This window comes from Zootermopsis nevadensis, unplaced genomic scaffold (genome assembly GCF_977971745.1).
Source record: "Zootermopsis nevadensis isolate Lab colony 2312 unplaced genomic scaffold, Znev_1.0 Znev_ptg000065l, whole genome shotgun sequence".
In the NCBI taxonomy this organism is placed as follows: Eukaryota; Metazoa; Arthropoda; class Insecta; order Blattodea; family Termopsidae; genus Zootermopsis; species Zootermopsis nevadensis.
Window position 1 is genome coordinate 853013 of NW_028259196.1, and position 22471 is coordinate 875483.

Consider the following 22471-nt stretch of genomic DNA (forward strand, 5'->3'; position numbering starts at 1 on the left):
TTTATGATTTTTGAGGTGATGGAAGTGATTGGTAGTTGGTTTCTTATAGGCGAAGTTGGTAGCTCGTTTCGCCTTAATTTTTTTCTTTACTTCCTGTCGTTTTTAAAGGAGAAGATGTGTCACTAATGGTATTCACGGAATAAAGTTTGAGGTCTTCATAATTTTACAGTCTTTGGAGTGGTATTTCAGTCAGCATTTGGTTCGTCAGTGCCGTGTAGTGTTCGCGGACGGGCATGTACCTCAGGTGTATTGTCGGTAGATGACAGGACAGTTCGTCAGGGTGCGCACATATTGATCATTGAATATCCCTCATGCTCCGCCGGTGGCGGGATGTGTTCGCTGTTTTTCAGACGTTGCCGTCCCTGCGTGCGAGAAAATGGCGCAGCTCTTCTGCTGTTATTGTTTACTTCGGACGGCGTGATGGTAGGATGCATGGCCAGTCGAGTGCAGCTTTACTCTCTTATATTTCCAATGCTTGCAAGTTTATTTGAACTGATGTTTGTCATCTTTCTCCTGTGTGAAGTACGTAAAGTGGGAAATATTTTGGTTGCACGAAAGGCCGGATTAGTTGCCAGTAGGTTATTAATGTGGTGTAGAGTGCCTTCGTAGTAAGAATTAATACTGGTCTCTCAATGCGGATGTTTATTTCTGTACATGGTTTTGTTTCAGGTAGGCGTGAATGCAAGCATATGGGATACTTCAGCCGTTATGCAGTTTCGAGTCCATCATTACTACGGAGGTAGCAAGACTTTGCTCCGGTAGCTGACATGACCACTGTGCATGATGGACACAATTCATCAGTCGATGCGGTTGGGATGACCCACAGACTCGTGGTGGCAGCCTCTGTTTTTGTGACTTGCATGTGGAAATTCAGTAGCTGTTGATTTAACTTTGTGCAAGAGCTTATCGCAGTGAAGAAGGTAGAAGTAAGCAGCTAGGGTTACAGGTTGTAATGTTGGTTATGTGGCCACCACACCACACCACACCACAGTTGCCCACTTTTGATTCCTAGTGACCAAGTATGGGGTGTTCGTAGCATGCCTCACAATGCCACAAGGAAGACCTCAGGCCCTCGTGCGATTATATACCTTGCTTTCCGAGGAGGTGTACTGTTATAGATTTAGTGGGAGTGCCTAGTCTGTCTCAAAGAGGAGTTTGAGATCAGGGGATGTGCTGAGTAGCAACTTTCATGTGAACTGTAGCTGTAGTGTGTGTTTACTGGCATCAACGAAGACATGGAGGACCAATTTGTCTGAATATCAGTGTTTCAGAAGATCAGTTGTGTGCGTGATGGGGAAGCAGCTTATTTGGAGTTGGAGTTGTGAAGAACCAGACAGAACGAAGCACCTGGAGTGTTTGTGACTTGGATAAGGAATTGCATTATTCAGGTATGTTAGAGAGTAGAGTTTCTTTGCATTCCATAGATCTTTCTTAGGACTAAACCATGGGATGCAGAGCAAGTCATTTCATACAGTAAACATAAACTTCAGGACTTCATTCAATATACTTTTGACACAATTACAAGAACGTGTTTCACATATGAATGTACATAACCTTCAGATTTTGCAATTCAAGTATGAAAGCTAATTTCAGTGCAGGCTTGAATACATTTATATCACAATTTAGAGTTTTAATTGTTGGTTGGTGATTATTAAATAACTTGACACGTGTAAAGTACACTCCTCTTTGACATTTAGCAAGGTTTACATCTTGTAATTCAATTATGTACATCTGTATTTCTTTTAAAATTATCCAACTTTTCCACCACAAATGATAGCAAGCAGAATATAAATTCACTTGCAAGTGGAAGTATATTAAATTTACGAAATTATTCTCTATAAGGTAAGCAGCTTTTGACACCTGCCATTGTTGTGATTATTTTCTTTTGCATGTAAAAAGCCTTATTAGTGTGTGTGATAAGGAATTGCATTATTCAGGTATGTTAGAGAGTAGAGTTTCTTTGCATTCCATAGATCCTTCTTAGGAGTAATCCAAAGGATGCAGTACAAGTCATTTCATACAATAAACATAAACTTCAGGACTTCATTCAATATATGTAAACCTCAGTACTTTTGACACAATGCAAGGACGTGTTTCATATGTGAATGTACATAACCTTCAGATTCTGCAATACAGGTATTAAAAAAAATTACAAATTAATATACATAAACCTCAGAATTTTAAATAGAAATGCAAAACCACTTTAAATATAGATTATAGATATACATAAAACTGAGGAAATTTCAGCAGAGGTGAAATAAACTGCAGAATGGAAAGTGTGAGTGATGAGGTGACCTCTCAATGCACGCTTGAACACCTTTAAATCATTTAGAGTTTAAATTGTTGGTGGAAGATTATTAAATAACTTGGTACGCGTATAGTACGTTCCTTTTTGACGTTTATTAGGGTTAGCATAGACTATACAAAAATTATATGCTTGTAGTTAATTTTTATTTCAGTGTTGTTGAGATTTGTCAAACTTGTTTCCACTTGCAAAATAAAAGTCTAGGTGTCCATGAAACCCAAAGTTTCTGGAAATAAATATGACATGCGCCCTGATGTGGAGAAAAGGTGTTTAGAGTATTACAGTAAGTGCAGTACGTGAAAGTATTATAACAATGCCGCATGGAAGTTACTGTAACTAAAACATTTCACTTTCCTTAGTCGTTATAACTTGAAACTGTCGCTTGTGTTTTCCAGGTCGTGGAGACAGCATCTAGTGCTCAGAAGTCAAGCACGACGGATCCGTTCTACCGTCGTCAGTGCTGGGAAATAATTTGCTGTTTCTTGGTGGCATCCCTGAATTTTAATGATGATGAGAATAGAGTGCAGCAGCTTTTCTCCTGTCCAAGGTATATAAGAGCAGTTGGAGGCAGAAGAATATTGTCAAACTAACCTCATTCTTGATATTAAAATAGTGTACAAAATAAAAGATGTTTTTCCAGCCTGATGGTACTAACATGACATAACAGATTGTTAATCACTGGCTTTTCTTCGCAGAATTGTAAGCGAGTCCCAAGGCAGTCTATGAGGCACTGATATAGATTTTTCTCTGAGCACCCAGAACTCATTATTTACTGGTACAGTGAGCCCGTTAGAGGCTGTATCACAATTAGTTTGTGTTTAGTATCCTGCCAGTACCAGGAGGCTTCTACAAGTAATGTATTTCTTTGTCATATCATAAACCCAGTTTTCCCATTTGCTCTGTGCCTCTTACATCAGTTGCTGATTTAGGAAGCAGCTACTGCATTGGCCACTGTTGTGACCATTGAACATTAGGATGTGAGTGTAATTATCTGTACTCATTGTGATTCGCTGTTGCAGTTTTGATGATCCACATGTGGAGATCTCCGCAGTCCATGGGATTCCGTTCAGATTGCAGGACAAGCAAGACAGAGCCACTCACCAGATGGCAGTCACAGGTAAGTTCATCCATTTGAGTAAATTGTTTAATAAACTTCTTTTCTGAATTACAATGCCATTATTGAAGGAAGAAGACCTTTTGTCCTGAAAAGTAGTAAATGGTTTTAATGAAATAAAGAACTTGTCTATTTCTTCTATTGAGACTACAAAGAAACAATGAAGAACGTGATTTTTCTTTGCCAGTTTAAGGAACCACATTTTGAGGCTGACCTCCACATAGTTCTATAATTGAGAATGCATGGAGTTTACCTCCATGCTCCCACTGCCTCATGGCATTGCGCTTAGTCACAAGGATAACTTCAGCTGATATAGCGAACCATTAAATGTTTAAAAACCATAATCGGTGTTGGTTTTCTGTAAGTCCAAGTGGTGTTAGAACCCAAAGACCACTGTGAGAACCTGAAATCTCTCTTAAAACCACATTTAGTACGTGAACTTGTTGAAAGCGTCTGCTTCATATCTGGAACAGCCAGTAAGGCCTGTTGTGTATGTTGGTAGGTGTGTTTGTTGCTGCAGCCATGAAAGAGTTACGACGGTGTTCCTTGTGTGTCACTGCACAATGGTGGCGATATCACAGGCAGCTGGTGAGTTCAGTTTTATAAATTTAGATTGTTCAACATTGAAACAATTTATATTACTGTTGGTGAAGTTTCCACCTTTGCTTCCAGAAGGCATTATAAAGTGGCATTACTGATGGTGATATGGAAAATAAATCTAATTGATACGGCTACCTCTTGCCCCTTGTCGGTTGAATTCACCTTAGTAGTAGAAGTGCTACAGATGTTGGCTGTGTTGTAGTGGCTTGCCATTTCTTAATCTTTCATTTACGTCCTTTCTTTATGACATCAAAACAGGCGAACCTGAAGGGCATGGACCGACTGGTGTTTATAGACTCCCTTGCTGTCATAATGGGGCACGAGGAGAGGGAGCCGTGTAAGCCGGGACACCTGGCACTTGTTCCTATCTTGGAGACAGCGATCAACATCCTCGGCTCCAGACAGACGGCAAGCGAACTGTTCGTTAAATATCCACTGAATCAGTGGCAAGGGAAGTTGCGTGGGACTGACGTGACGTGTGTGAGTTGTAGAGTTTGTAGTTGCAGTATTATGACGTGTGGAATAATGGCCCACTTGGCGAATGTTTTAAATTTGCTGGGGAGGAGGAAAGAAAGGCTCCAGTATGAATCTGTGAGCGAGGGAGTTAAGAATTTGTCAGGTCGCTGGTTGTGACCCGTATTTAAAGTTAACTTGTGAATGGGTTTGTAATGAACTTGACAGAATTTGTCTTCTGAAAATGGAAGGTCCTTGTTCATTGGCTAAGGTGGGAGTGTTAACTGCTTGGTGAAGTAAAACTGTGTGTTCTTAGAAGAGTGTGATGTCTTGATTTCTTGAATGTGAATGTATTTTCTCTTTCTGGGAGTAGCAGATTACGAGAAACAGAATGATCCTTCAGATTCTACTGAGCACCACGTGATCCGCGTACTGCCAGCCAGAGAAGCGTTGAAGTACGTGCGGCAACAGTTGGCAGACCGACTTGATGTCAGAAGATTAAACCTGCTGGGACAAAGAAGGAACCTCGTATCCGCAAGAGACTGATATCGGTCTGAACCAGGCATTCGTTGTGTGAGTACATGAGCATTAGAATGTATTTGATGTGGTTGTTGTGTGAGAGAGATGAGTCTGTCCAATTTTATTAGGTACTTTAGATGTTGTGACTGTAAGTGTGAGAGTTGATATGTTGAAAGACGTAAATGTGGTGAGGGATTGGCATTATTGCAGTATCTGTGGTACGCTAGAGGCATTCATGATATTGTTCATAGGATATCAGAATGTGAGGTTTATTTATCCTTTTTAGACGAGGGTGGTGACTATTTGTGATAAGGTTTTGTTACATGTGAGATGTGTGCAGTGCTGAGGAGCCTTTAATGTGGTCTGTTTACTAATTAATAAGTGAGCATTTGCCAGTGTAAGTAATTTAGTTTTGTGCACAGTGAGCGGAGCTGCCGGGATATTTTCTGTGCTTTTGGTTAATTTTGAGAGTTTGCTGTGTTGAGCAAGGGGATCGGTTACAAAACTTGTAAGTTTGTGGTGTGGTATTCGTTATGAATTTGGATTTGCTTGCAAAAATGGAGATGACTGTCAGAGGTTCCATTTATTTGAGACTTAACCATAAGTTGAGAGTTGTCAGGTGTCAGTCTCATGGACATGTGATGAGGCTCAGTATTACTTCTGGTATATTTCATGGTTGGGGGTGGGGATGGGATTTGCATTAGGATCGAGGAGTGGTGTGGTTGGTTGGAACCAAGTATAGAAAGGCAGTGCCACTTATGTGGGTCACAATGTACCAGTGCTGGTGTTGTCAGGATTGTTATATTATGTGTGTAAAATGGTTGTGAAGAGTTCTTGGCTTAGGAAAGACTAATTTGTTAGTCTTGTCAGTCAGATTGTTTATAGGAAGAATGTAGAGTTATTGACCATTTAGTTTGGTTAAAGATTGTTGACCTGGAAATGAAATGATATATGATGTCTGTTTGGTGTTCGTTGACCACCTTGGCTGCTCCCTCATAAATATATTTTTACATAACCCCTCCTTCCTCTCATCTTGGGCTCCCATATCGCACCCACGAAACCCTCAGTTATTTTTTTTAGAGGGCAGAAATCAGGAAGGAAATGCATACAATACGAAACCCGTGTCTCCCCTCCTTTCATTTCTAAAACGTATTACTACTGTAAGAATCTGTGCTGAAATGGAAGGGAGAGGACTTTAAGTGGTACAGCTCTTTTGCAGGATGTTTGTTAAAATATTAGATGTTCGAGCCGTCTGTGAGTGAAGATTCCTTTGCGTATGATTCTTGGAGGCAGAACGTAGCTTTGTTTGTTGCACGTTTTATTGATCTTGTTATTGGGTAGTCAGTCAACATACGATGACGATGTTGAAGGGGTCCCGGGATCTTAATAAACATTGTGACCACAATCAGAAATTCTCATGCAGACATGCTGGCAATTCAGTAATCAGCGTGCACTAAAACTCATCTCGTAAAACTGTTTATTGACGTAATGTCAGATGCAAAATATTGTTTTGTAGAATTGCTTTCTTTATTTTGTTGTGTTTCTACTTGTTAAAGTTGTTACATTGAGAGTGCTGCTGCTGGTGTCATGGAGAGATGTTTCCTCAAAGTAAGAAATTTTTGGTGGCTCTCCTTTACTTAGTGGGGAATCCCCATGTCCACAGTACAGAGTGTCTAAGTATTTGCGACCGGGTTGGTGGCCCCAGCACCCTGCCAGTTTCTTTAGCACTTACAGTCATCCTTCCATCATGTTATGTGAATTGGGTGTGGAGCGACAGAGAGAAGGCAGGCAGTTGTCTGCTGGTTCTGTAATTGCTGGAAATGTGACCATACGAGTAACCAAGACTTCGAATAAAAATCTTCCCCAAGATGTGGGCGTAGGTGTGCGGATTGTTTTAAAAAGGGTAGCAGAAAAATTGAACGTAGTTTAGCATAATGAATGGCGCGTTGCTTTGGTTAACAAGGAAATGATCATTTTTTTTACCGTAGCCGAAACAAATTATTTACGAACACACAGTCACGAAGGTCATATTGAACGGCTTTTCGCGTTTGCTTTACTTCATCGTTTTGTAGTCTGATTTGACTTCGTTTGTCCCCACCATTTTCCTACGTAATACGACCATAATTCGTTGCGTTGGATACGTTACTGGGGGGGGGGGGAAGGGTCCCTTTGTAATTTATGAAAGTGACATTTGACAACTTCCTGAAGCGTAGCCTAGAACGTTTGTACATTGGCCGACAGAATTCGTGTATTTCTACATTGTTTTGAGGTCTTGTTCGTCCTCGTAATCTTTAAAAAACAACTCAGCTCAATTTGAATACTAAGAAAAGTGTTAAAACTAGTTACTACGTGTTTGTCCAGGAAGGCACTGATGTTTTGTAGTTGGTAATATTACCAGTTTGTTACGATTCTAGTGAGGCAGTCAGAAAGGGAAAGAATGAGCACGGAAGTTGCATATGGCAGATTAGATGTTTGGAAGAAGATGGCAATAATGATGATGACAGTAATTGCAGTAAACTTGTCTTCGCGATGTGTGTGTTACTTTTTCTTCAGAATCGTCACCTTTACTCGGAACACCTGATGTGATCTGGATATGCCATTCTGGTCGCTGTGGTGTGACAGCAGATAGGTTGCGGTGTTTAAATATCAGTGTTGTAATGCAGTTTGGAATATGCAGGGTTCCTAATGACGTAGGATGTGGAAAGAGGCAACTCCATTCTGAATGAACCTGGTTTCATGCGGAATGTCACAGACATTGCACTTTGGAATTTCCTGGAAACTCGGCTATGCTGTCAGAGGAATTTTGCACTTATCTTCATCCAAGATTGTTTCCTTCCACACAAGAGACTGAGCTACTGTCGCAGTTTAAAATATAAGGTGACATTTTCATTGATCTGTCTTTTACACGAACATTTGTCATTTCAGAGTTGGTGACCTTGAAATAATGACTTTTTGTACAGACTGGATGCAGCGGCTTGTCACCATTTAGATTCAGCTGTAACGAGTATTGCCCAGGTAAATGTTAGGTGGAGGGAATATGTTGTTTGTGGCAATTCTTACTAATATAGAATATCACAAGTTCTTATCTAATAAAAGAATTATTAAGAAATCTGTGCTCCTGCCCTCCACTCTCTCCGTTTTAGTTTTGATTAGATCGATCATTGACGGTGGACGTCATGGTCTCTTACAATTGAACAAAGTTTGAGATAAGGGATTCCTATTTATTATTAATGTTCATCACATTTAATGTTTTCGTCTGAATTTGTGAACTCTTGTAAGAGAATTAAACTTTTTTAACAAAATTTCAAGTAACATTAGATTGACTTCTGTTTGTTCACGGCAACATTGATAATAAAAGAATATTCCAGTAGGCAATTAATATTTTAAAGGAATGAAAGGTGTTTCGTATCCCAGAATCTTAATAAAAATTAATGGATCTTAAGAAGTGGGGTTTATATTCTGAACAATAATTCTAACACTTTACATCTCTTGATACATGGACATTATTAAAGCGTTTTAGGGAGCTGAAAGAAATTTTTATTCCGGATTTAGAGGAATAAATATCGAAGAATCTCCCTCTCATTATCTCCTACATCAGCAGATTAAATCCGGGGAATGCTTGCTATTATTGAGTGCAAAGTATTTATGGGTGCAAAACGTGGTCTTTCACATTGAGGGAGGAACATAGACTGAGGAGCTCTGAGAACAGAGTGTCGAGGAAGATGTCTGGACCCAAAATGAAGGTGGGACGGATAATAGAGAAAAATGCATGACGAGCTCCTCAGCCGATGTTTTTAGGGCGAGTTGAAAGTTTACAAGGCCTGAAGGGAACACCTCGGCGTAGGTGGGAAGATAACATTAACACGAATCTTACGGAGATGGGGTCTCAATGGAGTGAACTGGATGCAACTGACTCAGGATAGACCCCGGTGGCGGACTTTTGTGAACACGATGATGTACCCGACAGACATTAAGGTGGCTCATAAATCCTTTGAAAGGGTTACAAAGTTCAAATATCTGGGAACAACAAAAACGATTCAAAATGATGCTCACGACGAAGTTAGGAGGAGACTAAATTCCGGAAATGCTTGCAACTTCTCAGTCCAAAATATTTTGTCTTCCCGTCTGATTTCTAAGAACCTGAAAATTAAAGTATACAAAACAATAATCCTGCCTGTTGTTTTGTATGGGTGCGAAACATGGTCTCTCACTCAGAGGGAGGAACACAGATTGCAGGTGTTTGAGAATCGGGTGTTGAGGAGGATATTTGGGCCTAGGAGGGAAGACGATGGGGCGTGGAGAAAACTGCACAATGACGAGCTTAAAAATCTGTACTCCTCCCCCAATATTGTCAGGCTGATTAAGTCGAGAAGAATGAGATGGGCTGGGCATGTAGCGCGCATGGATGGGACAAGAGGTGTGCACCGGGTACTGGTTTGGAAGCCTAAAGGGAAGAGACCGCTGGGGAGACCTAGACGTAGATGGGAGGATAATGTCAGGCGGGATCTATGGGAGATAGGATTTGAAGGAGACTGGATTTTGTTGGCCCAGGACAGAGCTTTGGTTAGTTCGGTGATGAACCTTCGGGTTCGGTAAGCCATCTAGTTAGTTAGTCAATCGGTCAACGACATGGCCAGCTTCCTTATTAATTATGATTGTCCCAGTTGTCGCTGCTCGCAACAGTTACCTTCGTTACAACTAAAGGTACGACATTTTATTTTACATCCATTGTCCTAGCACTGTGCGAGATTATGTCAAGAACTTCTTTACAGTTCGTGTACTGATTAAGTTACAAGTTCACGCTGCAACCTGTAGCAACTAGATATCCCACCCGATATGTAGGACTGTTTGTAGTGGCAGCGTGCTGCAATGGAGTGCGATACTGGCCGGGTTAATACGACCCACACAATCGTATGTCCCAGTGACGCATTAAACCACGGAAGACATTGTAAAGAACCTTGACTTAATCACATTAACGTATAGATGCTTCTGGAGTGTGTGCCCATAAGAATAGCAGTAACTTGGGTGTTCTGTTTTAATGGATTTATCTGAAATGACATATGGGAATACCTTCCCCTACAAGCGTTGATGGGTACCTCATTCAGGCGTAAGCTCCCAGTCTATTTGCGCAAACGCAATTATGACAGAAACAATATCTGCTGTGGAAACCTCAAATCTTACAATATAGTTCTGGTTTGAGGGGGTAAGTAGAGGATTACATGACCTACGAAGCTAAGATGCTAGCCAAACCTCGACTGCTAACACTTAATTGTTCATCATGGAAGATAAATTACGATCCAAAAACTCAACTACCAAAGTTTTAACTCCCCTGACCCCCATCCCGGAGTGGGATTTGGCCAACACTTTTGAAAAAGTCACGCTTTGCCACTGTGGGAATTCCTTTTCGAAATTTTTTGCTCAGAATATAACTTTTGGGCCAAGCTGGTGCGGCATTACTTTTCTCTCTTTAACTCCCTCTGCATTTATGATCTCCTCCCTCCCCCCCCCATCTGGACACATCACATCAACTGGATGCTGTATGGACGTAGAATACCACACGGCAAACACGTACGTACTGTGGCAAAGTCCGTCATAAATAAATATGAATCTGCCTTCAATGTGTGGATAATGGCAACCCATATCAACCTTCAGACATACATGAATGTACAAAAGAAATGTATCTAATCTCGATCTTATGTGTACATGATGCCTTTTATGTTGATTTTATCATTTTGTTTTCTATATTACTCCATATTTATTAATGTTTTCTTTAAATCATTGCTTTACAGACTAATATTGAACATCAGATGAACCACGCCATATAAAAAACAATACCTTCGTTCTAATATATAAGAGTAATCTGATAAGAACATCTTTCATAAACTGCATAACATTGTAAAGGATTGTAATTCGAGTTTTAAATTTACCAATCTAATTTATACCTGAAGACGGTTAAATATAACCGAAACATGTCGTAAGAGACGTTCCAATTTGTAAATCGATCATTCGATGCGGAACGTGAAATGATATTTTAAATATTTTATATTTTATCATCTTATTAAAAATTGTGATTTGACGGCAAATATTAAAACATTTATCAGTGTTGTTTTGCATGTCTTACGTTTGCACAAACTTGGTGACTATGAACTGTCTGCTGGATATATGATTGATTTCTTAGTTACCTAACCAGCAGACATTCGCAAGTACGTTATTCTGAAGTTTTGTCATTTCCTTTTGGTTTATTGTCTGGTAACTTTCAAGGATCTGTATTAGGACCTTTGTTGTTTAATGTGCAATGTCATTAAATTGTAAGGCCATAAAGTCTCCTCAATATAGTTCTTTACTTCGAAAGGACGCAGAAAGCTTAAAGAATTTGAAAAATGTAAACTTCAAAAAATTTTGAAAAATTTCAAAATTTTTGGGTTTTGTGTTGTTTTTTTTGACAATTTCCAGCAATTTTAGTTTTTTCAAAAAAATTAAAAAAATTATGAAAATGTCGAAATTTTTCCCATTCTATACCTACCAGAAACGTTGAATGACACCCAGTCCATGCGAGACTCCGTCTGTGCAGCACCCAATCTCTGCTTCTCACGGTCTCGGCCCGGCTGGCCATGGGGCCTTTCCCGCGAAAGAGTTCCCGGCGACCGGCCGACCATTGTATCTGTCCCCTCTTCGAGGCCTGCCTCGCTCGCGGCACTGCGTTCTGAGCCACCCGTAAATCAGCAATCGCCGGTCGTCGGGGTCCGCAGGCCGGCAGTCGGCTCCTCGGCTGCCGCCAGAGGCACGGGCAGCCTCCCCTTGACAGCTCACTAACACTTATTTGCAAAAATATATATAAATACGTACATAAAAACGTATGTATGCATATATATATTATTTTTTATTCTTATCAAGTCGGTATCGCCGAGGGGTTTGTGGTGCCAAGCATTACAGAAAACTACGACGCACCGCCGGACATTGACTCGGAACTCGACCGACCAAGTAGCATGCACCGCACTCGCGCGCGCACACAGAAGCCACGGCAACGTACTTTATGTGATTTCTTATTATATTATGTTTTTACTCTTTTTTGATTCTACCAAAATTTCTTATTCTCTCAAAAATATATATGCATATTTATATACACATGCGTATTTATATATTCTTAATTTTATTCTTATGTAGTCGGTATCGCCGAGGGACTTGTGCTGTCAGGCAACGCGGAAAGTAGCACGCACCGAAGAAGTTAGCCAGTCAGATATTACGCACCGTGTGACTTTGACTCAGGCAGCCAACTACCGCACACAAACGAGACACGGTAAGCTGCTTGTACGTGATGTTTATTTATATTTTAATTTGGAGTTCCCCCCTTCTCTTATTGTTTCATTCTTCGCACTGCGTCGTACATGGACGGTCGAGCTCTGCGGCTATGTCCCACGGTGCGTGGTAGTTAAGACAGTCGAGCAAAGTCCGTCATAAATAAATATGAATGTACAAAAGAAATGTATCTAATCTCGATCTTATGTGTACATGGGATATACGGATATCCGCACGTAGGAACGTTGAAACTTCGATATCAGCAGACGTGCGTGATTACACCAAACGCACTGATGATAATGTTTGGCATGTCAGTGGTCCCCAACCTTTTTTTTGCCCAAGGGCACATTTGAGAGTTTATGAGATTGTGGCGGGCACCAACCAATTAACAAAGCCAAATTTTGTTTTCTCTGGACAAATAAGATACGGACACCAAATAATACACAAAAGAACACGACGTTTATTGATACAAGAAACCACGCAATCAAAAATACGTACTTTTATAAGTACAATTATTATTACCCAAGTGGGAAGTCAGTGTGATGTTTGGCACTGCATTTCAGCGGCCAGTTTTACAAATTTGGGAGAGTAGGATGATGTTGCTGCTCGCAATCGTCAAGATGGGCATTAGTACGTGGAGAACTGTGCTTTGATTTTATAATGTTCATGGTTGAACGGCCTTTATTATTCAGTATAACCTCTTTCCGTATCAACGCGGGCACCGCGTTGGGGACCACTGTTGTACATTATTTCGCCCTCACATCTTCATCAGTTATCAGAGTGATTATTCTCTTGTAACATTGATGTCACTGTTAGGTCAAGGTCATGACAAAGTCAAGACAAGATCGCCCCAATAGTTTGCCAGATAGAGGTCTTTAAAATTCTCAAGGTCATACGTATTTATGCCAAACGGTGAATACCTGATTGACCATACTCATGTCAAAATGAGGTCACGTATAGGTCAAGGAAGCCACGACAAATTCGGCCCAATAGTTTCGTAGATACTGGTCTTAAAAAATCTCAAGGTTATATCTTCTCACCAATATTTCTGCTAGCCAGCCACCCTAGGGCCACACCCTTTACCCCAGGGCCACTACCCCAGTCGCACCCCTTCCCAGGGCTATCCCCTTCTTTGGGCCAACCCTCATGATCACCCCTACCCAAGATCGCCCCCCCCCCGGGACCATCCCCTTAGGATCCTTTCAGCATCACCATATCCCAGGAACCACAGCATCCCCTAGGACCCAAGGATTCCCTGATGAACTCCAGGGACACTGCCCTCTAGGACCACGGCAGGATCCCCGAAGACAATCACCTCTAGAATCCCCTATAACCCCCTCCAGGATTCCTCGGATTTACCAGGACTCCCCATGACCATCCTAGTATTCCCCACAGATTTCCTAGGATCCCCACCAAGGATTCCCTACCCAGATCTAGCAGAATCTGCCACCAAACATTTCCAACAGAATTTCCCACGGTCGCAACCCACGATCCCGCAGGATTCCCCACCAAAAATTCCCATATTATCCCACATAGGATCCCCAACCAGAATTCAAAACGAGGGGCCGCCACCCCAAAAAAATTTCACCCCCGCGCCCTAACCCCCGCGCCCTAACCCCCGCGCCCTAATCCCCGCGCCCTAACCCCCGCGCCCTAACCCCCGCGCCCTAACCCCCGCGCCCTAACCCCCGCGCCCTAACCCCCGCGCCCTAACCCCCGCGCCCTAACCCCCGCGCCCTAACCCCCGCGCCCTAACCCCCGCGCCCTAACCCCCGCGCCCTAACCCCCGCGCCCTAACCCCCGCGCCCTAACCCCCGCGCCCTAACCCCCGCGCCCTAACCCCCGCGCCCTAACCCCCGCGCCCTAACCCCCGCGCCATAACCCCCGCGCCATAACCCCCGCGCCATAACCCCCGCGCCCTAACCCCCGCGCCCTAACCCCCGCGCCCTAACCCCCGCGCCCTAACCCCCGCGCCCTAACCCCCGCGACCCACGAAGGGAGGTGGAGGCCCAGGCTGTTTCTTGAGCGAGCAGAGGCGCGGACCCGGATCCGGACAATGGCCTGGGCGCCGGGCGCCTGGTGGCGGGTTCCAACGAACCGCCCGAGTCGGACGAGTCCAACTCGTTGGCTTTGCGCTCGCACGCTACGGAAAACAGAACCTTGTGGGCGAGGCGAGTCGTCCAAGTCTTTCGACTAACCGACCTGGCAACAGATCTTGTCTAGGGGATATAGCAAGAGCATAGTAAGATTAGGTATAATGAAAGGACCACTCAAAATTCGAAAATTGTACCATCAGCGAAAGCGCAGTAATTGATATGGAATAATACCGACAGGGGGGCTCAACCGCAGCCGCTAAGTGGTCATAGGAACTTAAAACAAACCTCTTAAAGCAAAATAATAACTTGCGCCCTCTGTGCGGGACGGCGCTTGTGGTGGGTCCCGATGTTCCCGCACAGAGGACGCTGCCGTTTATTTTATGTTTTTAAGCTTTGTTTTATTCTCTACGACCATTTACAGTCTGAGGCTGACCCTCCGTCCCGCGATTTAGTTTCATTCGATTAAATCATTGAGTTTTCGCTGCTCGTAGTATTTTCGCTTCTAGTGTTTTATTACTGGACGTATAATTTTATCTGCCCCTTAGTCATCTCTGCCGACGCGCGTTGGATGAGTTTTTCATCTTTGCCTTTCCCAGCATGCTCCGCGAAACTTGTTTCCTACGGACAAGTTGAGTTTTTTCCGGTTGTCTGTCTCCTGCTTCGGTACAGCGCGTATGTACGCAGTCTTTACGTAAGTTGGGGCTTCAGTCGGCCATTTTGATATTACGTCTCAGCTTGTATTTGGTTTAATTCTCGATTTATTCGACAGCCAAAGAGTTGTTGAAGGTTTCGTGGTGGTAGTACGAGGCTCTAAAGAATGCAGGCGATTTCGTGATATTGAAAATACTAACCGATTTTCTCTAGAAATTACAAACGTCTTTGAGTTAGATTTGATTAACCCTTGCACCATTGAAAATGTAATCCTGAAATCTGAAGCGAAAATAATAATAATAAATTCTTATTGTGTGGATTTCCACCTCTTTTGCCATTCACTGTACGTGTAATGTAAGCACAAATCGATGAAAATTGTAATATTGATTATAATTGACTCCTGGATTTGACCTTATCATAATGAATACAGATTTAACCTGGTCGGATAGATAACGACCCTGACTTATCGGCATTTCTGTCTGGCGGCTTTACAGGTGAATTACGTCGCTTTTCCATGGAGAAAGTGGAGTGATATAAGATCGTCTATATATTTTTCTCTAGGACTGTGACAACGCACATGCGAGAGTACATGTGTCCTGTTGTGGGTCCTCGGGTGCTACGTCCTGTACAACGCGAGCCTACTTAAGTCATTCAAGGTGAGTTGCATGAAATATTCCGTCCTCTGAAGAAGAGAGTTCTGAAAGTACGTTGAGAGAAAAACTTATATTGCGTGCTGTTACCGATACAACGTGACTTGGCCTACGTCACACAAGACAAGATGGCTGAAATGACGTTGCAATACTGAACTAAGTATTCTGAGATATTATTTTATTTTACGTTTTGATTGTTCTGTGATTCTGCCCACGCATTCCGTCTCCTTCTAGGTCAGTGGTAACAACCACGTGACACTCGTTCAAGACTTGAGGTTTACGGAGCGGTGAGGATGACGGCCGTTTACATCGTGAGGTCGCTAACACGACAACCCGAAAATTATATTACAGCAGCAGCGAACTAAGGACTCCCGTGAGTACAATGAGAAATTGTCAGATAATGCCCACTGATCGAGTTTCAGAGCGTACGTACAGAAGCGACGTAATTATAAATTCTTGTCATTATGTCTGCTTTGAGGTGATTGGCGGAGCCCTCTTCACATTCACGGTGATTATGATATCATCATTCTTCATCGCCGTCGTGAACCTCTGAACCAGAAGATTTTTCCACGTCTCGCTCCTGGACGCTGCTCTGTGACGTCGTCTGGCTCGAGACGTCTGAAACGATGAGGCACCTGTGAGCGATGGACTCGGGTGAGTACGGTGATGTATTATTTCGAGGTTGATTCAAAATTATAATGACTTTCGTAGATAGTGTTCTGTGGGAAATTAGAAATTAGTATGTCTCGACGGTAATGTAGTGTCTGAGTAAAACCTGGTCTACGTGGATGGGATTTCGCGAAGGTACCGATATCGTCAAAAATTAAAGAATGTTTGAAACCCCCTACGTACGGTAAGGAATCGAGTTCTTTTATGAGTTGGAAACAGAAAGGAAAAGTTACAGATCATTTGAGAATTGTTGATAGGAAAGATTGGAAAAGGAGAAAATGCAGACAATCGCAGAGACGTTGCGTGTCCGGTGATGGACACGCACACTTGCGGTATGAGACCAGTTTCTTGCGTCTGTCTTGTAAACATGTACGGCAGTCATCGTGTAGCTGACAGTCGTTTAACTGGTCAAGGCCGTTCTCTTCGTGTATAAACACAGAAATTTTAAAAACTGACTGGTCGTCCTTACTTCATTTCTGTTGGATAAATTTCGTAAGGAAATGCTGTTGGTGTTAGGTGGACCGAGTATTGCGTACGGAGTCTGTATTGCTTGGATTTGCCGTCTGCCAGGGACGCGACTAGTTTTGTGAGCTGTTTATTCCGAGAATCATAGTTCGTCTGATTAATATTAAAGAATTCAGTCCGTACCGCGAAGAAAACACAACACTTCACCATTACGAAGATCAACTGGTTAACGCTGTTTAAGGAAATGATCGCTGTTTATTCCGAGAATCATAGTTCGTCTGAATAATATTTAAGAATCCAGTTCGTACCGCGAAGAAAACACAACTCTTCAGCATTACGAAGATCAACTGGTTAACGCTGTTTAAGGAAATGATCGCTGTTTATTCCGCGAATCATAGTTCGTCTGATTAATATTAAAGAATTCAGTCCGTACCGCGAAGAAAACACAACACTTCACCATTACGAAGATCAACTGGTTAACGCTGTTTAAGGAAATGATCGTTGTTTATAGTGAGAATCATAGAAAATCCATAAATATAAAAGGCATCATAATTAAAACACTTGGTACATACGTTGAAGTAAACTTTCAGAATTGAACTAATTGGTATTTAGCATTCTCTGTTGAAGGCTTAATGTACCGTTTACATACCTTTTTCTTTATCAGTATTACTTCGCCCCACTCGCTTGTAAATAATCTTCTTGAATCTCTTTCCCTAAGTGTTTTCAAGTTCGGATTGTCTTACAGAGTGAGAAACGAAGTATTACGCCTGTCTAAATCATCAAGAAATATTATAGGACTGTTAACTTAGTTGAAGCATCTCTCTCTCTCTCTGTCTGTCTGTCTGTGTTTTTAATAAGTTCCGAAGATTAGGATGGGTTGACACTCAGGTTACAGTAAATTGGTTCATCGATTCTCGACAGATTCTGACGAATTTAGGACCGCGTTCAGGTGTGTGTTGCTCTAAAATCCAGTCGTTCCTCAGCTCGAATATTTGTTGCGCCATTGAACATTGTCTCGAGAATAATAGCAAAACTTGAAAAAGTCGCTGTTTCCAGCACTTCGTGTCCCATTTAATAAGTTGAACACGTGTACGTGTTCAGTACGAGAAAGAAATTGCTGCCGTGTTTGAAAACATGTTTTAAGCTGGAAGAAACCAGCAGATAGTCTCAATAAATGCACCGCGTGAATGGAATTCTTAGGAATATTACACATTCTCCAACTTTGTCGCATTGCTCATATCACGTGTAACCATGGATTAAATTCCTTGTGGAATCGAATTCAGACAAATAATTATCTTTTTCTGTTATTTCGTGTCATGAACTGATGACCTTGGTTGAAAGAGTGCGTCTTAATGCACTTCCATAAAATTCTCCGCTGTTCGTGGAGACGCTTTCAAAAAATTATGCAGTACTTGAAAGAATTGGCACAATGGCGGCGTGACCTGTTGATTTGACCCTAGGGATCCGTGTAATGTTTGCCCAAGTGCATGGTAACAAATTAAACATGTCTGTGCGCACGGGCGTAATATCGAAAGTCAATTTTGGAGCTACCTGCCTTGTCCAATGCCTAATCCATTCAGAATTTTTTGTCCTAGATGCATGCAAGTTTAAATTTATGGATATTCTTAATCGTGGATTTGTACTTTTAATACATAAATTAATAACGAGGGTCATGGCTGATAGTACCAATGGAAGGTAACAGATAGTGACATACAGTTAATATCGAATTTGACGAAAATCGGCCTGTGTAATGTTAGTAGTACGTGTTAGAAACGAAGAGTATTGACTGCGAATGGTTGTTTGGAAATGGGGGGCACGTTTTGACCTTAAGGTCGTATCGCAGGGCCGGTATCCAGCCGATATTCCAGCAAGCTTCTGGTAGCGTCGGACACCATCGTACATATACGTGCGTTCGACTGTGAGTTATACAGTAGCTGTGCATGGTCCCAGATCAAAATAACCCTTTAATGCAAATATTATTATTATTATTATATGTCCAAATTTCTGTAATAATCAGTGAGACTTTAATTTCTATTTTTATCGTATGCGTGTATGGCATTATTAATTATTTTAGAAAGAATTTATTTTATTGAAATGACACCAGATGCCATACAACTTTCTTTTTTAAATTTTACATGCTTTGCCATCGATATGACCATCAAAGGTAGTCTTGCGAATTTCTGAGGTGGGAGTTAGAAGCTAACAATAGGCTCAGCCAGTAAAATTATCCGCCTTGAATGGAAAGTTCAGCTTAGTGTTCACAAAATCCCGTCACTGGTGTCTTTCCTGAGCTATATTAATCCATTTCGCAACCTTGAAAAGTACTTCCGTAAGAACAATTTTAATATTATCCTCCCAGTTACACCTAATGTTATAGAATGTAACATTAATGCTCACCAATCTTTAGCCCTGAGGATGGAAGAAATATATTCCTCGGAAATATTTGTTACTCCACATGATACTTGAACGAATAATATCTGATTTCTTTAAATCCGGGTCGTATGAGTCATTACATCCAGACTCTATATCCTCTGCAATATGTCAATTTTAAAAGAGATTATTCTTGTTTAATGTTTCACGGACTAATCACATTTCTGTTCCTTGTTTGAGTCTCTCATATCTTTGTAAACTTTTCCGCATAAAATGATTATTATCCAATTTCTTTTAAATCGAATATTGACAAATTACACCCGTATCTGTTTTGCCAGAGCATGGGATTATGAACATGTGGACGTCATTCTCTGTTCCGTAATACGTCGTTAACTGGTCAGATGTTTACAGCAGGTCGCAGTAACCCCGTACCCGTTTAACCGTTGAGCACACTGGCTAGAACCTGGTGCTGTTGGAATGTCTTGGTGTAGATAGAAATCACTGTCTTCCTTTGATGTATGGTCCCTCATCATGCACGTAGTCTGTTTAATGATCGGTCAGGGTTAGTTCCACAGATCAGGAGAGGTGGGTAAGTAAACATACAAGAAATAAATATTGAGTTGTCCTACTCGATAGGTTTCGGGTTCGAATCTCTCCCCGTCGACAGACAATCGTTAGAGATCTTTCTCGTCCTTTTTAGTATTCTGAAGCATATTTTAAGACACATTAAATGTAGACAGCTATCGCTTTATTCAATGTAATTTCAAGTTCATATTTTAGAAGAATCATGCCATTTTATGGGGTATAACGGACAAAATTTTAAGACTAATAAATTGCCCGCTAAGAATGACGGCAAAAATGTAAGTAGTAAACAATAATAATCATAAGAATTATCCGATTAGACCCAACATCTCTTAGCAGCGTTACCATGGCAACGGTTATTTATAAATGTTATCCCGTAAGGTCCAAAATCGCTTGGGAGCAAATAATCATAACCGAAAAATGTTTTATGAATGTCTTTTGTGATGTTGCGTCATCATAAGGGCCCACCATCATCGCTGTTATGATGGAGGTAGCAATATCATTTCCTAAACGTCGGTAAAATTAATCATCACAATCACCACAGTGAGAACAGGAGATAACAATTTACGCGCAGATTGAAGATGTAAGGCACAAATTTCTATCTTGCGAGGCCGAGGCGTAGTGTCGGGACAGATAATACCCGCATCCCCCCCCCCCCGAAGCTGCTTTTAATGAGTGCTTTTTCTATAATTAGTCTAGCATTTCAGAAAAGAGTGTGTTGTGTTTAGGAGATAACTTTCAACCAAGCTGTTTGTATGTTCTAATCAAAATAACGTTGACCATGAATTTAGAATCTTTTGTCTTCTAGTCTGATAAATAAAAGTTGTAAATATTAATGAACAACACACGGTTATGTTTAAATTTGGTTTGCTATCATCGTAATTAATGTTAATATGAATAATATGGAGCTTCAGACCCTACATATAAATTCTTGTCATTATATGGGACATTCTGTCTGGTTTCAGGGGAACGGCAAGTGAATCTTCGTGGTTCCGAAACTCAGAGGAGGATCTTCATGGCATTTTCACCCGTGCGGTTGCGTCTACACGCTCCGGGGAACCCGGACGCTGCACTCTTGTCGTGTTTCCAGTGTCGGCGGTCATCTCTCCGGCATATTTCGTTTCTACCATCTTTGCTGGCGAGTGAAACGAATTACTTTAATTTTAAATTAACACACGACTAACGCCTGGGGTGCAGGGGTTAAACTCCTTCCAATGTTCCTTAATTTTGAGTCTCCAATTAATGTTTTGCTTGTTCCATCCCTTGAGCAAAATGAATTCAGATTCTTTCTATTTACTCGTCTTCTTCTTTCTTTTCTTCTTTTTCGCCTTCTTCCTACCCTCAGAGGATAGACGGGTTAGTGTAGAGTTGTAGCTGCATGCATTCTTAACCACTAACAACATCATCGACCCTGCAGTCCAGCCGCTGCGCTGCAACGGAATATCAGCGGAATCCAGCAAAGACGCAGTTAGTTTGCCCACAATATTAGAAATGTTGAGGGTGTGAGGTCACAGACCATGCGTTAAGTTGCAGTGGTGGGATTTGCTAAAGCATATATAGAAGATATTGAGGATTTTAAAAAGTGGGGATTTTCTGTTTTGATGATCTGAGTAACGGCTAGCTTTTCAAGTTAAGTAATTTTGAGGTGACTTAAGCGTCTGCTAACACAAACTATAAAGCGGGGAAGATTTTAAATTTGGAAAATTTCATGGGGCTGAAAACTACATTATCGTTCTTTATTTACATAGCTTTGCCCTTAGATTACAATCATATTGCAGGACAGACGTACAGTTCAAATTTAACCACCTCTGACGCAGACAAAGTTCATTCAGTGAAAGTGATTGAGATTTATGGTATCGTAGGCATCAGTACTATGACATTAAAGTGTGGATTGATGGGAGATCCACACTGAAATTAGGGACGAGACGTAGTGGACAACGAAATCACATACAAATAACATGTGAATAAAATAATACAGGCTTTTTGAAGCCGAAATAATTGAAACGCCGCCACTGAGATTTTAAATGAAGTTTTCAGATTGTTATATGTTCAAGATGTTATTTAATAAATAAATAAATAAATAACTTGTACTTTTATTTTTTCCGATTGTAGAAACATCGAAAACTGTAACACTTGCTTGTATACCTCTGTTTTCATCTCCCTTTATAACAGGTAGAAGAACGACATGTCACTATTTCGTCTTTAAATTTTCGCATATGAGTTGACTTTCAATGAGATCAGATTTTAACAGCAGCTAAAATTTCCATGACTTGTTACATTATAATTATTAATTATATAGTAGCGTACTAGCAAATTAAAGTGTGCATTGATGGCAAACCAAAAGTTCTCAATTGGATTTAAATCTAGCGAGTTTGGTGGCAAAAATTCAACTTTGCATCCGACACTTTCTATTAATTCCCTTGTTCTTTCAGAGTTATGAAAGCTTGCATTGTCAAGTCATTTGCAAAGAACGTCGCTCATATTATATATAAATCAAATAATACAGAAATCATAGAGAGCCTCCCCCCCCCAAAAAAAGAAGTCAACTAAAATTGCTCATTGCTTTGTGAATGGAGGCAGCGCGTAGCTCTGAAACGTGAGTGAACTTGTAGCAGACGACACGAGAAACAACGGACGATTGCCATGTCCAGCGACGACGTCATCTAAGAAACCTCCAGTTCATCGCTGGTGGGTGAAATTT

At 41.3% G+C, this 22471-nt stretch overlaps 1 protein-coding gene across 10 annotated transcripts; it reads left to right on the plus strand.

Moving 5' to 3' along the window:
- The first annotated feature begins 1838 nt into the window (after positions 1 to 1838).
- LOC147871105 (transcription-associated protein 1-like) lies at positions 1839 to 21860 on the plus strand. 10 transcript variants are annotated; one of them, XM_087341192.1, is made up of 11 exons: positions 2277 to 2852; positions 3325 to 3422; positions 3922 to 4007; positions 4278 to 4499; positions 4846 to 5045; positions 7917 to 8006; positions 12156 to 12288; positions 15529 to 15690; positions 15919 to 16057; positions 16163 to 16338; positions 20736 to 21860. In XM_087341192.1, exons 2-5 carry the CDS (start codon positions 3410 to 3412, stop codon positions 4894 to 4896), a joined length of 372 nt encoding a protein of 123 aa, XP_087197318.1. In that variant the 5' UTR covers positions 2277 to 2852; positions 3325 to 3409; the 3' UTR covers positions 4897 to 5045; positions 7917 to 8006; positions 12156 to 12288; positions 15529 to 15690; positions 15919 to 16057; positions 16163 to 16338; positions 20736 to 21860. The 10 variants fall into 10 exon arrangements, with proteins under 10 accessions (XP_087197321.1, XP_087197322.1, XP_087197320.1 ...); XM_087341194.1 differs by lacking the exon at positions 3922 to 4007 and having other exon boundaries at positions 2274 to 2852; positions 4278 to 4427; positions 4849 to 5045; XM_087341191.1 differs by lacking the exon at positions 3922 to 4007 and having other exon boundaries at positions 2278 to 2852; positions 4849 to 5045.
- Positions 21861 to 22471: the final 611 nt, after the last annotated feature.